At 41.6% G+C, this 17,559-nt stretch overlaps 1 protein-coding gene across 5 annotated transcripts in view; it reads left to right on the forward strand.

Annotated features, from left to right (window-relative positions):
- Positions 1 to 17,559, forward strand: part of LOC133493287 (uncharacterized) — a 63,055-nt gene that overhangs the window by 22,938 nt on the left and 22,558 nt on the right. Inside the window, exons 4-5 of one of the 5 annotated variants that reach the window (XM_061806490.1) lie at positions 2,384 to 2,674; positions 16,752 to 17,036. In XM_061806490.1, the coding sequence (XP_061662474.1) occupies positions 2,384 to 2,674; positions 16,752 to 16,891 (431 nt within the window). In that variant the 3' untranslated portion in view covers positions 16,892 to 17,036. Of the gene's footprint in view, positions 1 to 2,383; positions 2,675 to 8,900; positions 8,975 to 10,104; positions 10,285 to 11,219; positions 11,387 to 16,751; positions 17,037 to 17,559 lie in introns of those variants that run through there. The other 4 variants (XM_061806488.1, XM_061806489.1, XM_061806491.1 and 1 more) reach the window with 4 other exon arrangements.

The raw sequence follows: 17,559 nt of genomic DNA on the forward strand, positions 1-17,559 counted from the left end.
GCCCAGATGTGTTTTTATTTCCATGACAGAACAGGAAGTTGTTTTCTTGGGTGATTGCATGCTGAAGGTTTGAAGAGGCTAAAACAGATACACAGAGAAAATTGTTCAAGATAAAGGAAAGAAAGAACTTATTAAATGATCGAGTTTGGTTAAGAAGTGAGACAAGCACTCACAGTGGTCCTAGAAATGGCAGATATTCAAGGCCATTAGACACATCAGTATTCTGGGCCTTAATTTTAACCAGGCTGCTACAACACGCTTTTTTTTTTTCTTTTCCAGTGTATTAAATTGATCATAATTTGGGGATACTGCTGTGGTAATGTGAGTCTGCATCGGTATATGATGGCAATGTCAAGTATCAATCATACCAACTTGACCAAAGCAATGAAACTCAAGCAAGATTTTTTTTCTTTTCCCTTAAAATTTTTCAAATTATACGTGAGGAAATTCCACCCGACTGACTTTGTAGAAAACATGAGTTCAAACTGCCACTTCAGTAAATTCCTTTTTCCACTCCAACTGTGCAGTAAATTTGATCTCCACTTCTGTCACTGATGTAAAACAAAGATGGCTTGATTTTGTCTATGAAAAGGGGGCTTGTTTTCAATTAATGATTGAGAAAACTGATTGATGGTGTTGAAAATGATTGACAATTTCATTGTATTTAGCAAAAAAATAAGACAATTTGGAAATTAATAATGGGCCACTTAAACTCCTTCCACATTTCAGTTCTGGATTTTTTATTTTTTTTTATTTTTTTACTGGTGGCTAAAACCAAGCCCATTTGGACTTTCTTCCATACCTCCCTCATTATATAAGTCATTCTGTCAGCGGCTAGCTGCCATTATTGTGAGTTACTTGGTAATAATAGCCCATTTCTAGAACTACCGTGAGCAGTTAAAGGTCAAGTGTCATCCCTGTAAACATTCTAAAATAGATATTGATATAATTAACATTATTCACTTGAATGTACATACGAAAAAATAAATATGAGCAGAGAGCGCTTCATCGATGCGCAAAGTTGCGGAAGTGTCATTCGACATCTAAGTGGTCGCCATATTGGCTGCATCTCCTGCCCGTGACGTCACCCAGGACATTCGCCATTGAAAACAGGCTGTGGCCCCTGCTGTGGGAGATGCTCCTTCAGACACCGAAGCTCTTTTCGAAGAAGAGAACATCTCACAATCGAGTGAAGTGTCTGGGGCAATATTACCCTATTGTTTCGAGCCATATTTAGATAGGCAGACAACTTCTAACTAACAACAGACTCCCCGACACTATGACAGAATGTAGCTAACTCAGCCGCGAGCAAAGACAACGCTGCGGCCCAGGTGCGACAACCTGATCACTGCTTTGGCCTGGGTGGCACTGAGGTGGCTCATCACTGCGCCAAGCCAGGCCACTTTATGGCGTTGTCGTAGCTCGTGGCTGAGTGCACCATTGTTAGCGGCATTGTTTATTGCCACCGCCATCCGCGGTGCTGTTCATTGCGGATGGTGGTGGCTGTGAAAAACGCTGCTGGCACTGGCCCACTCAGCCATGTGCGATGACAATGCCGTAAAGCGGCCCAACTCGGCAGTGTGCTAAGTTACCTCGGAGCCGAAAATGAGCCACCCTGGCCAAGGCGCCACATATGCCGTTCAAGGCCTCAGCGAAGGCTGCGCGTCGGGTTCGCGGACTGCGGACACGTTGCCAAAGTCGGGACTGGCGGACGCGGTGGCAATAGACTCCCAGACAGTATGTATGAGCCAGCCCGGTCAAAGCCGTGCTCGTCCGCGAGGCACGACGCGGCCGCCGAAGCACATAGACACATTTAGCACCCTGTCATATGTACACGGATCTTTTGTTACGTTGTGAGAGACAGATTACGTGGTCCTCCCCAAACTATTATTTTTTTAGTAGCTGTACACACACCTACCTGTCATTTGGAACCCGTGAAGTTCTCGTCCTTTGCACCTGTGCAATCCATTTTTCATGACGAACCGGGTCTCTTGGAAACTTATGAAGGGTAAATCCATCCTCCCGAGTGTTCGAGCAATATCCAGCAATCCAACGAGCTGGCATTTTGGCTAACACTAAGGAACAACGAGCTATTTTCCCACAGGTAAAACTAATAGAAACAAACGAGTCCGCTTGAGCGCACACCTGCCTCCGTCACTTCCTGCTTCTTGTCGAAAACAAATCCCTCGAGAGGATTTTCATGATGGGAGTTACAAAAAGCCATATGCGTCAAAATCCTGTTTTGTGGTGAAAAAAACAGATGGGTCCATACCGGCTGCCGTTTTTTCATGAATAACATACTAAAAATCATCAATTTCATGACACTTGACCTTTAAATAATGTAAACAAATTAAACCGTATTTGTTTCTCAATTGTCTTGCAGATGTCAGTGAAAATCTTCGAGAACAGCAACAGTCAGTGTCCCGTGACATCAAAGAGGAAGACCTTCAACGCATCAAAGAGGAGGACGAAGAGTTTCTACACATGAAAGAGGAAGAACAGGAAGAAATCATCCAGGTTCCATCCACTAGTGTCCCTTTGAAGAGTAGATATGAAGGTCAAAGTGAGGAGAGACTAGGGGCGGAGCCTCTAAGCAGGAACAGCTCAAGTGATGGAGACCACTGTAGAGGAGAAAAAACAGAGACTAATGATGATGATGATGAACAGCCTGCAGGTAATCTGACATGTCACACTGCCAACAAATGTTGGAAATGTTCTCAGTGTTGTAAAGCTTTTGCTTCTCTGAGCAATTTGAAACGACACATGAAAATACACACAGGTGAGAAGCCTTTTACATGCTCAGTTTGTGGCAAAAGATTCACTCAGAAAGGGGATTTAAAAAGACACTCAAGAACCCACACTGGAGAGAGACCTTTCTCCTGCGCAGCATGTGGCCAAAGATTCACACAGAAGGAACACTTAAAAATGCACACAAGAACACACACTGACGAGAAACCTTTTTACTACTCAATTTTTGGTAAAAAAATCGCTCAGAGAGCTTTAAAAATGCACACAAGAATCCGCACTGGTGAGAAACCTTTTTCCTGTTCAGTTTGTGGTCAGAGATTTTCTCGGAAGGGAACCTTAAAAATACACACAAGAACCCACACTGGTGAGAAACCTTTTTCCTGCTCAGTTTGCGGTCAAAGATTCTCCCAGACAGGACACTTAAAATTTCACACAAGAATACACACCGGTGAGAAACCTTTTTCCTGCTCAGTTTGTGGTCAAAGATTCTCTCAGACAGGACACTTAAAATTTCACACACAAATACACACTGGTGATAAACCTTTTTCCTGCTCAGTTTGTGGCCAAAGATTTTCTCAGAAGGGAAATTTTAAAATACACATAAGAACACACACTGGTGAGAAACCTTTTTCCTGTTTAGTTTGTGGTCAAAGATTCACTCGGAAGGGAACTTTAAAAATACATACAAGAACGCACAGTGGTGAGAAACCTTTTTCCTGCTCAGTATGTGGTCAAAGATTCTCTGACAAAAGAAGCTTAAAAAGACACACAAGAACCCACACTGGTGAGCAACCTTTTTCTTGTTCCGCTTGTGGCCAAACATTCTCTTATAAATATCAGGCTCAGACGCACAAGTGTGCTGGTGAGAATAACAGTGACCAAGAAGGTTCTCATGCATCTGTGAAGATATAAAGAAGTTGCTATATTACTGACTTGGGAAATTCATTTGTATCTTGTTGTGTGTACAAGCTTGCTTTGTACAGTCTTTAATTTCCTGAGAGGTTTTCATTTTGAAAGTGAGGGCATTACACTTGACAGCTATAAAATGTAGAATATGACTAATTACTCACAGTTTATGGGAAAGTACCTACATTTTTCCCTCGAGCTATGCCGGCACTGTTTAAATTTCAATTTTGATGTTGAAAAACTTTCATTTGTCATGGATCTAATTATTTCCCAATTGCTTCAATGTCCTGGTATCTTGAGGTGGGGGAGAAAAACAAAATGAACCCGTTTGTGAGCTATAGACCATGAAGACCCAAACTTCCTTTGAGCAATGTAAGCATTTTGTCTGTTTGTATCAAAGAATTGATTGATTGAACAAAGACTGTCAGGAAACTTTGACTCTGAGCTGAAATTGTGTTGTGTATTGTGATCTTGAATATAACATGCTCCCTAAAACAATGAGGTTGACTTTATTTAATTGTGTATCAAATCCATTTCCCCCCATTTAAAAATTGAAATGTTTTTTATCCATTGGAAAACCTCCAAAAATAAATGCTCACACCTTAAAACAAAACATGGCACAAGCAACAAGGCTTCTTCTTTTTCTTTCGGCTTGTCCCGTTCGGGGTCGCCACAGCGTGTCATCTTTTTCCATTTAAGCCTATCTCGTGCACCCTCCTCTCTAACACCCACTGTCCTCATGTCCTCCCTCACAACATACATCAACCTTTTCTTTAGTTGTCCTCTCGCTCTTTTGCCTGGCAGCTCCATCCTCAGCACCCTTCTACCAATATACTCACTCTGGCATCTGGACATGTCCAAACCATCAGTCTGCTCACTCTCACCTTGGCTCTAAAACATCCAACTTTGACTGTCCCTCTAATGAGCTCATTTCTACTCTTATCCAACCTGTTCACACCATGCGAGAGCCTCAACATCCTCATTTCTGCTACTTCAAGATCTGTTTCCTGTTGTTTCTTCAGGCCCACCGTCTCTAATCCATACATCATGGCCTCACCACTGTTTTATAAATTTTGCCCTTCATCCTGGCGGGTACTCTTCTGTCACATAGAACACCAAACACCTTCCGTCAACTGTTCCACCCCACTTGGACCAATTTCTTCACTTCCTTACCAGACTCTCCATTGCTCTGTATTGTTGATCCCAAGTATTTGAAGTCATCCACCTTCGCTATCGCTTCAATCTTCCTCCTCCGCCCCTCTCATTCACACACATATATTCTGTTTTACTACGGCAAATCTTCATTCCTGTCCTTTCCAGTGTGTACCTCCATCTTTCTAACTGTTCCTCCGCCTGTTCCCTGCTTTCACTCCAGATCACAATATCATTTGCAAACATCATGGTCCAAAGGAATCCAGCCTAACCTCGTCTGTCAGCCTATCTATTACTACCCCAAAAAGAAAGAGGCTCAGCGCGGAACCCTGATGCAGTCCCACCTCTACCTTTAAATTCTTCTGACACACCAAAGGCACATCTCACCGCTCTTCTGCTACCCTCATAAATTTCCTGTACTATTCTAACATATTTCTCCGCCACACCAGACTTGCGTATGCAGTACCGTAGTTCCTCTCTTGGTACTCTGTCATTGGCTTTCTCTAGATCTACAAAGATACAGTGTAGCTCCTTCTGACCTTCTCTGTACTTTTCCACGAGCATCCTCAAGGCAAATAGAGCATTTGTCGTACTCTTTCTAGGCATAAAATCATTCTGTTGCTTGCAAATGCTTACTTTTGTCCTGAGTCTAGCCTCCACTACTCTTTCCCATAACTTCACTGTGTGGTTCATCATCTTTATTCCTCTGTAGTTTCCACAGTTCTGAACATCGCCTTTGTTCTTAAAAATGGGGACGAGCACACTTTTCCTCCATTCTTCTGGCATCTTCTCTCCCGCTTGTATTCTATTGAATAAGTCGGTCAAAAACGCCACACCCACCTCTCCAAATTGCTTCCATACGTCCACATGTATGTCATCAGGACCAACTGTCTTTCCATTTTTCATTCTGTTCAATGCCTTTCTAACTTCTCCCTTCCTTATGAAAGCGACTTCCCGGTCATTCACGCTTGCCTCTTCTATTCTACCTTCTCTCCCATTTTCTTCATTCATTAACTTCTCAGTACTCTTTCCATCTACTTAGTACATTACTGGCACCAGTCAACATATTTCCATCGCTATCATTCATCATATTTCCTGGCTGCACATCCTTCCCATCTCTATCCCTCTGTCTGGCCAACCTGTAGAGATCCTTTTCTCCTTCTTTCGTGTCCAACCTGGTGTACATGTCGTCATATGCCTTTTGTTTAGCCTTTGCCACCTCTACCTTTTCCCTACGACGCATCTCGATGTATTCCTGACGTCTCTCCTCAGTCCTATCCGTGTCCCACTTCTTCCTTGCTAATCTCTTACCTTGGATGGCTTCTTGTATTTTGGGGTTCCACCACCAAGTCTCCTTCTCCCCTTTCCTCCCAGAAGACACCCCAAGTGCTCTCCTGCCTGCTTCTCTGAATACCTTGGCAGTAGTATTCCAGTCTTCTTGGAGCTCCTCCTGTCCATCAAGAGCCTGTCTCACCTCTTTCTGGAAGGCCACACAACATTCTTCCTTTTTCAACTTCCACCACCTGATTCTCTGCTCGACCTTTCTCTTTCTAGTCTTCCTACCCACTACTAGAGTCATCCTACATATCACCATACTGTCGAGCTACACTCTCCCCCACCACAACCCTACACTTCTGGCACCAGTCAACATAATTCCATCGCTATCTTTAATCACCTTTACTTGCTGCACATCCTTCCCTTCTCTATCCTTCTGTTTGCCCAACCTGTAAAGCTCCTTTTCTCCTTCTTTCGTATCCAATCTAGACTACGTGTTGTCACATGCCTCTTGTTTACAGGGTTCGCACACGTCCCTAAAAGTCCCTAAAAACCCCTAAATTTTCGAAGGTGGTTCGAACGGAAGTCACCTTGTTGACAACGAGTCGCCATCTTGTCGTTGATATTCCATTGTTCGTTTCCGTGAGTCGGCATTTCACTTCGTCTTCGTTACGTCTTTCATCGATCCAACTTGTATCGTGTGGAAGTGCATTTTTCAAGATGCTTGGGTTGAAAGTAAGGAGTTTGGAAGCTGGGTGTGTCGAGATGCAAAAGATCGGCACATGTTTTACTGCCATCTGTGCAACCAGAGCTACCAGCTAGGAAAGATGGGCGTCAAAGCGCTGGAGTCGCACCGGGAAAAAAAGGAGACACGCTGATTTGGCGAAGACTCTGTCATCTTCCGTTGGTATGAATCTGTTTCTAAAATATAAAAATAGTGAAGCATCAACTTCAGACAGTGGTACTAGCAGTGCATGCGCACCTACAGATGTCCAGCCATCGACTTCAACCAGCCAGAAGTCAGGCTATATGAACGTAGTTCAATACACGAATGCGGACTCGTTAAAGGCAGAGATCGTGTGGTCTTTAAAAGTGATCTGCAGCCATTACAGTTACAAATCTTGTGAAAATAATTCAAAAGTGTTTGCAGTCATGTTTCCAGACAGTGAGATTGCTAAAAACTACCACTGTGGGGAAACGAAGACTTCGTACCTGGCTACATTTGGCATCGCTGCCCACTTTTCATCTCTACTGCCTCAAAGTCAAAAAATCCAGAATAGAGATTGACATATCTACACTTATTGAGAAGGCTGACAGGCTGTGTGAGCAGGCAGTAGAAAAGAGGAAGCTGAGGTTTATCACCGAGCCCAATGCACTCAGAGGCAGAGCAAAGGACAAGAGAGCCTCTTTGGCACCTCTGAGGCAGGAAATAGAGGAGGCACTGGGTAGGCTCAAAGAGCTAGAGTCGGGGTGCTGAGACAGACATCAGTAAGAAGACATTTGTGTATATAGTTGCAATTGTAGTTAGAATCAGTTTTTCTGTATACTGTTATATGAAGACATTGACAATGGTCATATCAATGAGAACTACCACAAGGGGCGACAGGTGATCACTGTCACAGGTACTGAGGTACTGGAACCTTTGATGAACCAAGAACAACTGATGGCACCATTGGGTGAGTCTTTTTTCCCTACTCTTGATTTCCCACTATGGCCCTAAATTTTTTCCGTGTCAGCTCTAAATTTTTCGTGTCAGCCCCTAGGAATGGCCCTAAAAAGCCCTTAATTTTTTTGGGTCCGACTGAGTATGAACCCTGTGTTTAGCCTTTGCCCTACGACGTCCAAGCAACAAGGCTGATGTGTAAAAACTGCAAAGCTGGGCACTATGGAGGATCACAATCAAATGTTGATTAAAAAAAAAATAAATCCTGGGGTAAAATGACATCACACAGACAAAGGATAGAAATGTTCTGTGTAGGAGAACTTTTCCCTGTAAAAGGGGGGGGGGGGTAGTACATGAAGACGCACAGAAGAGAAAACTTTAGCCTGCTAAGTTTTTGGTCAAAGGTTCTCTATCATGAAGCTTTTATTGAAAATATAAATCTTTAACATAAAAAATGACTATTGTACAAAAAAAGATTTTTGCACTTTATCTACTATGTTGATCTTCATGTTATCTTTTCTAAAATCCTTCTGTGAACAAATGTTAAACAGTAATGCACGCGTTGTATCCAATCTGGTGATATCCTTATTTAAAAAAAAAATCATTAAAATAGACTAAAAATAAAAAGCATTGAATTTTCATGGTAAACTTAAGTGTATATGTGATCATAATAAAATGTAATTCTTCAAACAGCGCGAGGAACTCGCGTTACTTGTTTCTCAAATCCATTTAACCCATTGAAAAGCATTTAAATACCTTTTAAAGTGGCATTAAGCAAGCCCAAAAAATGGGATGAGAATTCAACATATCACAGAGAGGTGTCATGTTAACAAGCTTGCCACATTTGAATGAGTTAAACAAATCACAGGTTTTTCGCATTAATATTATTCCATCTGGAATGGAAATTGGGTTTTTGAGCAGGACAAATTTTAAAAAGTAATCTTTCAAATAAATACTGTACTTGACTCGGGAAGTCCAGTATCATGGCTGATTGGTAATCCACTTCACAGTACTGAGAACCAGGCTTTGGTTGAGCTTTGCGTTTTCTCCTTGTGCCTTTGTGGGTTTTCTCCGGGTTCTTCGCTCTCCACCCACATCCCAAAAACATGCAGTTTACATTCATTGAAGACTCCAAGTTTTTTTTTTTTTTTTAAAGTGCCCTGCGATTTGGTGGTGACCAGTTCAGGGTGTACACCTCCTCTCACCCGAAGATAGCTGGGATGGGATACAGCACGCCCGTGACCTGCATGAGGATAAGCAAAATGTAAGATGATGAATAAATGAAGAAGGAAGTGAAAAACGACTCAAGTACTTGCTAACTTTTTAATCAGAGTATGACTGTCAAATAAAAACACATTCGTACAATTCAACATGTTTATTTTGTATCTTACAGGAAAAAAAACTTGAACATGATTGAGTTGGGCTTGAGTCCATATCAGAAAGCGCCACTGGCCGCAACACGTAGACAAGTTGCGGACTGTGTGCAAAAAAACAATGCTTTTGGGAAAATACAAGTTTGGGTGACCTTAGGACATAAGTAGTGGTAAATGGTGGCTAAAGAACAGAGGTGGTTACTAAAGAATTGCATTTACTCAGTTTCAGCTCCTTGAGTAACTCGTGATTGTTTCCATGTGGCTTGCAGTTTGGTGGCAGTGCTATGCCGGGGGGGGGGGGGGGGGTGTCACTTGTGACACTGGGGAAACATGTTTTTTTTGCCATACTAGAATAAAGTTGTCAGGTTCACCAATCAGACATTCATTAAACAGGACAAAAAAGGAAGCAAAGACACCAGTTCAAGTCTCGCGAGGAGAGAGGAGAGGAACTGTCTCATACAATTCACCACTGCACTCTCTGATTATCCTCTCCTCAGCACCTCTATTTATTTAGTTTTAAGACGCCCCTTATTTACATGGATGTTACGATAAAGAGACAACAAGCAAAACAGTTTGAAACAAGGTGTACATGTTTGTTCATCTGCGTGTGCATGTGTGGAAGATTGCTGAATACATGTGTGGTCATAATTTCTTTAACAGGCAGCAGTTCTAACAGTTCTGATGATTAGATGTTTTTGTTCTTGCTATCTCCTGCTAGGAGGCTGCCACGTTATCTAGGGTAGAGCAAAGCATTTCTTTATTGGAAGCAAATGCATGATAATTATGATCACAATTATTCCTACAAAAGTGTAATTGCATATCCACTACAGTAGTTGGCAGCGGGGCCTTCAGTGTCAAAATGTGCACAGGGAGTATTAACTGTACCTATTAACTAGTTTTTTTTTTGTTTTTTTTTTTTAAATTGCACCGATCAGGTGACCTGAATTATAGCAAACGAACCGAAAGAGACCCATTTTTTTTTAACAGGGATGAAAAGACAGGAACAGAGAGACAAAGACAATGAGACAAAAGAAAGTCACCTGAAAGCCAAGACTTGGAAATCAAACGGCGCGTATGTGTATGCATGGCAGTGGGAAACGAGGAAAGACGGGTGCATTTACTGTGTCTAAAACTGTTGGCAGTGGACAACGTGAAGCCAAATAAATTCATGTGGCACTTAAAGACGTTACACACCTGTCATGCCAATAAGAATTTTTTTTCTGCGAAAACATGCTAAATATTTGCAACAATCATTTCATTTTGTGACAAATACTTCAGTAAATTGTTAGCATCATACAAGGTAGCGTACCACATTACTCAGTGCAAAAAAAAAACACAAATACACACGCCTGTGTAGCAATCATTTTCAGGTAGGAATTATTCTCAATCTCAAATTATCAAGAAGTATTTCTAATGCCAAATTGACTCATTTGAGAACAATGTGTATTTTAAAAAAAACTGTCCCAGAGGTCTACGAGGGTTAATGTGTAGCTGCAATACGCTTCCGTGCATGGAGGAGACGACTCCCTTTCCTAAATTTTTTCCCCAATCATAATTAATAAATCCTCGTTTGTGTAAAACCAGGGGTCATTTATTTAAATATTGGTATTTGTATTGAAAAAAATTGAGTGTGTCCATTACTATGTGGGATTTATTCCTGATTGACAAGAGATCCAGCAACAAAGTATTTGTATGCGTCCAGGCTTTTATACGCTTTCGAACTTTTCTGTGTAAATCTCGATGACCTACTCACCTGATACATGTGTAGATCCAGTTGTCCAAGACAAGCGGAAGTCAATTAAAGTCCAATTTCTTATCGGCGAAAACATCGACTTCATCAATAAATATGGGTCCTCTTTGCCAAGTGTCTCTTATTTTTCCACATACCTTCGTTTATCATCACCTACTAAATGTTATCGGTATTGGACAAAACTCTGGGCGTCGTGCTATGAGACATATTTTCGTTTCGTCTCAACAGAATTAACTGGCAACAATGCTTTGTTTGACTGCCAATATGGCAAGTCATGTGATTTTATGATGTAAGTGCACAAGCTCTATATTGTGTTCCTGACTTAATGTTATTCATTTATCCATTTTCTTAGGTGCTTATCCTCACAACAGTCGCAGGAGTGTTGGAGCCTATCCCAGCTGTCAACGGGCAGGAGGCACAGTACACCATGGACTGGTCGCCAGCCAATCGCAGGGCACATTGAGGCAAACACCATACTCACAATCACACCTAGGGGGAATTTAGAGTGACCAATTAATGTTGTATGTTTTTGGGTCGTGGGATGAGGAGGGCCCAGAGAAAGCCCACGCAGGCACAGGGAGAACATGCAAACTCCACACAGGCAGGTGCGGGATTGAAACCAGGACCTCAGAACTGTGAGGCCAACGCTTTCCAGCTGCTCCACCGTGCCACAGTATTACTATTTATTTTATTTTAATTTTAATTTTTAATATAAAATTGTGCAATAAGTTTGTAAAAAATGTCTACAGTTTTAAAAAAAAAAGGATTTTTTTTTTGTTTCAGGTGAAGTGATGCACTTAAAATCTTTTCTGTTACAGACTAACAAACAATGTTAATAGTTATTCTTTGTAAGTTGAACTATATTTCTTTCTAATTACTTTTTTCCTTTAATGTTAAGGATACAATGTTCTGCAATGTTTTACATACAACAATTTTATAGTTGTGGCAGAGAGTGGGGGGGGGGTGCGAGAATTGTTTTCTTCTTGCAAAGGGGGTCGGGAGGCATGACAGAGAATAATTGAGAATTGCTGCCTTATGTTAACAAAGACGTTTGTCCCGGCTACCTGTTCTGGTCTAAATACAGCATGTGTTTATGATTCATGACTTCATTGGACTTTTGCTGTTGTACCTTGCAGAGGACAACCAACAATTGTTGTTCAGCAGCAGATAATTCCGTAATGGGTTGTCTCCGGCCCCCTGCCTGACACCAGATGTGAACCAAAATGGGCAAAGATGAACCGATCTTTCCAGTGCTGCATGACAACACGTGGGCATTGTGGGAAATTGGTAAAGTTTTACACCAAACAGACCTTCCATTTGTTATGAGTAAATGATTGGGTTCAAGAACCGTTCAATCCTCTGTTCTCCTCAGCTGTCTTTCTCTTTTTCCACCTACCATACCGAGCTAAAAAAAGCAGGAGTCTATGACCCAAATTTTCTTTCACAGAAATGGTGAAATGTAAAACTTATCCATACAAATGTACAGTGGTGGCAAGGTGGTGCAACTGGTTAGAATGTTGACCTCACAGTTCTGAGAGGAGGTGGTTCAAATCCCAGTATCGGCTGTGTCGAGTATGTATGTTCTCTCCTGTACCTGTGTGGGCTTTCTCCGGGCAGTCTGGTTTCCTCCCATGTCCTAAAAACATCCATCAATTGGAGACTCTAAATTGCCCTTAGATATGATTGTAACTGTAACTGGTTGTTTATATGTGCCCTGCGATTGGCTGGCAAACAGTTCAAGGTGTACACCTCCTCCAGCCTGTTGACAGCTGGGATAGGCTCAAACACACCCCGTGACCGTTGTGAGGATAAGCAGCTAAGAAGATGGATGGATGAATGTACAGTTCAGGGTGTACCCTGCCTCATACCAGATGACAGCTGGGATTGGCTCCAGCACTCCTGCATCCCTCAAGAGGATAAGCAGATCAGAAAATGGATGGATGGCCAGTGTAAGTTTGATTTCTACAGTGCCCTCCAAAATTATTGGCACCCCCGGTTAAGATGTATTAAAAGCCTTAAAATAAATTCAGTGTCTGTAGTAGAAGAATACTGTCGCACTGAAAATTTTACTAAAATGTAACCTTCAACTCAAATGATTTGTAAGAAAATGAAAAAATCCCTGACTAAAAAATAATTTTTCATTAAATCACCTGTTCCACAATTATTGGCACCCTTAACAATTCCCAGGAAATAAATATAATTGAAGCATTTCTGAAAAGCACCTCATACCCACTGTGAAGTATGGGGGTGGGTCAGGGATGCTGTGGGGCTGTTTCGCTTCCAAAGGCCCTGGGAACCTTGTTAGGGTGCATGGCATCATGAATGCTTTGAAATACCAGGACATTTTAAATCAAAATCTGTTGCCCTCTGCCCGAAAGCTGAAGATGGGTCGTCACTGGGTCTTTCAGCAAGACAATGACCCTAAACATATGGCCAAATCTAGACAGAAATGGTTCACCAGACACAAAATCAAGCTCCTCCCATGATCAGCTCAGTCCCCAGACCTCAACCCCATTGAAAACCTGTGGGGTGAGCTGAAGAGGAGAGTACAGAGGAGAAGACCCAGGTCTCTGGATGATTTAGAGAGATTCTGCAAAGAGGAATGGCTGAAGATCCCTCTTTCTGTCTTTTCCCATCTTGTGAAACATAGCAGAAGATTAGGTGCTGTTTTGTTGGCAAAAAGGGGGTTGTACAAAGTACTAATGCTAGTAATTGTGACACACATTATTTGATGTCAAATAATTATTTCTTTATGTGGGATTTTTTTTCCCCACTGAATAAATGCACTTTTATTGAAGGTTGGATTTTTCTCTTTTTTTTTCATTAAGGTCCCATATTATTTAGGATAAAAAATTAAGATAAAAAACACATCTTAACCAGGGGTGGCAATAATAATGGAGGCCACTGTACCTGTCAGGTTTAAACCCAACCGCTGGATGAATTATGCAAATGAAGAGACAAGAGAGGTCTTCAATTTGGCTCTCGAGGAAAAACAGATTTGACTGACCATCTGCAACGCCAACACCTGTTCTAAGTCAGCCAAAGTGTTGTTCCTCTTTTATTGCTTTCTCAGGTTAGATGGTTACACAGTACAGATGGCTCGACCCACCTCAACATAAACACTAAGGTACATGTTTCTTCAAGGTTGGACAGTGTCCTGATAAACCCACGAGAGAAAACGGCATTGTTTCAAGACATTTTTATGGCATTTGGGAGTATCCGCATGTGGTGGAAGGGGAGCAGTGCCTCCCACTGTTGAGGAGTATGTGCTTATGGTCATCAAGGGATCGCGCTGAGGTCACAATGGAGACATTGCTTCCCAGTGTACAGGAGTATCTGCTTGAGGTCGGCAGGGGGGTATCGCCTCCCAGGTGTCGCTGGGTCATACTTTAAGTCTTGCACGCAGCTCACAGGGAGAACAATTCAGAGCAAGACAAACAACTGCATGATAAAACAATTTGAACAACTAAAATAGTAATACACCCCCCCCCCCCCCCGTTTATCATGTTTTTGGTCAAATACTTTCTTCATCCTATAACTTCTCCCAATGATTTTCAGTTACAAAATCAGTTTTTACTGAAAACAAATTCACATACCCAGAGATAAAAATGTTTCAACTCAATCTGGATTTAGAAACAAGTCGAACAAGATTAACAGAAAATCATCATCGTCACTGTCATTCTTCATCATTAAAGGATACATCTCCGCCACCTTTCCTTTGTGGAATACGGTGTTAAGTTTTAAAAATGAGACCACATAGACAAAATACAACAGCATCCACACAAGGTCAAGATTGCTGGAAAACAGCAACTGATACCAAATTTGAGGACAACAGGGCTGTGCATCTTCCAAAGGCATTCATCCAGGGCTCTCATACACGGAGGTGTTAATATCGGAATGAGTCGTTCAGGGTGCGAAGCCCCTTGGTGGCGTGACTCCGTAGCTGTGTGTTGGCTTCAGTGCGCAGCTTTGTTCTCCGAACATAGCACAGATTTCTTCTCTGTCAGCCAACCTGTCAAGAGGAATTCTGCTTTGGAATGCCATAAACGAGCAGATAATTGTTCACGCACAGTTACAAACCCTCTCTGTGGTGGCGTCGATGTATGTTAAAACACTTGTCGTTCCCATGTTGCTGCTTTTTCTTCTCAGCTAGTGTTTGGTAAACTGCATGTACAGTAGATGTTAATTCATAAACAGGATGATCAGACAAATGGCGGTAATGAATATTTATTAAAGCACAGTTACCAGTTATTTATATATATATATATATATATAGCACAGTAACTTGTTACCATTTTTCACCCTCATTTTATCAAAAAGACTGTTACCTCTGTACCACCATCAGATGTCCCTACATGACAATGACTTAAATGAATTATTAATCACAAAAATGGTTTTACACATTACACACTGGCTTGTTGAGCACTGGACATGCTCAACAAGCCAGAGAATTTAGCTTTTTGCCACATGACAATTGAAAACGGTCAAGAGCAGAGGAGCCCAGACTTTTTTACCCCAAGATCTACTTTTCAAGCAGCCAGCCCTCACAAGCAACCAACAACGGGTGGCGTGTGTGTGTGTGTGTGTGTGTGTGTGTGTGTGTGTGTGTGTGTGTGTGTGTGTGTGTGTGTGTGTGTGTGTGTGTGTGATGCTCCCAATGTTATGTTATTAATGTTTTGTGATATATTATACTATATATAAATATAGATGTATGTTTAAAATACAGAATTAGCTTTTTGTGCAATGTATTCTGTGTGGTTTCATCCTGGATCAGGCTGTGCCAAGATGGAATTTTAAAATTACACCCTATCTCATCCTGCACTTTCTGATTTGGCTGGCTTCAGACCAGACCTTTCCCACTCAAAAAGAGAAAATCTCGTCCAGGTTAACCACTTTTTCTTCGATTATTCACATACTCCGACAGTCATTACATGTTAAAACAACAACATTTCTTTTTAACTTTCTCCATTAATATCGAAAGTAAACATAAGCAGCATCTCTAGCTCGTCTTTGCTCTACATTTCCCAGACTGTGTTGCGAACTAAAGCAGCGGTGGTGGACGCTGTCATTGTAAAACACATTGTGTGAGCGTGAGTATTTTACGAGCAAGGATGGGGGGGGGCGGGTGTAAGTTAAACTAGAAAAAATCAAGTGTGGTGGGGCAGCGGTCATTGTTAGAGAAAGTTCCGTGTGCTGCCTAAAAGAAACCAGTGGTTTCTTCTTTTCAGTTTTTACAGTACGTATGTGAATTGTGCCATTGGATGTAACAGCCAGTCAACCCTCACTCATTGAATCACATTGCAAAATGCCACAAACTGAATAGCTGTATGTTCTACTCTCAATTTGCATTGGATTGTTTTTTTTGCACACAACGCAGAATGTCTGCGAAGAGACTGCATCAGCGGTGCACAATTGCGCACGCACACAGTTAAGAGGGAACATTGGCTGACTTTTTTTTGAGGGGGGCACACCGTCCCGCAATCGACCAAGACTGCCTCGACCGGTCGATCGCGATCGACGCATTGAGCACCCCTTGTCAAGAAAGACCTTTGACATGGGCTCATTTGTTATTTGAACCTCAGAACACTCGCACCCAAAGCAAAAATCATACCCCTGGCCTCGACCAACAAGCCACACAACTTTGATTCAGCGAAACAGGTTTCAAAAGCAGTCACATTTTTTACTACAGGAAAAGTTGATCTTGGGATTTAAGAAGCCCTCTGGAGAAATTTTCTGACAATTCAATCTTTTTTCCCAATGTAAACCCCAAAGAGTATCAAAATGACCTCAAGCATAAAAGTAACATAAAAAGGGATAGAATTTGATTAAGAGCAGCACATTTGAAGATCTTTTGTCATTCAACCATTTGGAAAAACTGTTCCAGGTCCAGCCAATGATGTCCGAGGGCTTTTTCTGGCTCTCAACCTCCTTGCTGCTCGGACGCGGTTGGGACTTTCGGTCCAAGTTCTCTTCCAAGGACGTCTTCAGGCTGAGGCTGTACATCTGCTCTCAATGACTGCGTGACAATTGTTGCAGTACAGGATAAAAATAATACTGCATATTGTTAACTTGCACAGCATAAAATAATAATTATTATTGTGCCAATATTTATTTTATCACATAAAAAATGAAAATCTAGAGACTGACGAGCCACATTTTTCATCACCAGATAGTGAGTATACAAATGGTTGAAATGGTAAACAATATTAAATGTTCTTGTTAGAGTCGATGACATGTTGAATAATTTCTTTCTTGTTAGCAAGTCATCCTTAAGAGTTTTAGGAACTTCACCATCCTCAGGAAATCTGTCATTTGCTCTTAGAAGCAAAAGAGTTTCCCACAATGGGAACATTTCCATTAATTTGTTATATGTCAAATCACACTTTTTATCATCTTCATCAGAGTGAGGAGAGTTTGACATCGTGTGGTCACTATCTGATCACGGAGTTAAGAGGCCATCTGCTTGTGATCCTCCACAGTGCCTGTATTTGGAATTTTTTCACTTCAGCCTCGTCGCTTGGGCCAAGTTTTGCTTGGAAGTGCGGGCATTATGTTTTTGGAGGGTTTCCGATGGATTAAAGATTTTTTAATGGGGAGAATCGATTTGAGGTACAAGCAAATGGAGTCAGCCTCACTGTTTCAAGTGTATTTTATTAAGGATCACATAAACTTTACCACCAAAAGTCATTCTT

The sequence above is a fragment of the Syngnathoides biaculeatus genome, chromosome 20, assembly GCF_019802595.1.
Source record: "Syngnathoides biaculeatus isolate LvHL_M chromosome 20, ASM1980259v1, whole genome shotgun sequence".
Classification (NCBI taxonomy): domain Eukaryota; kingdom Metazoa; phylum Chordata; class Actinopteri; order Syngnathiformes; family Syngnathidae; genus Syngnathoides; species Syngnathoides biaculeatus.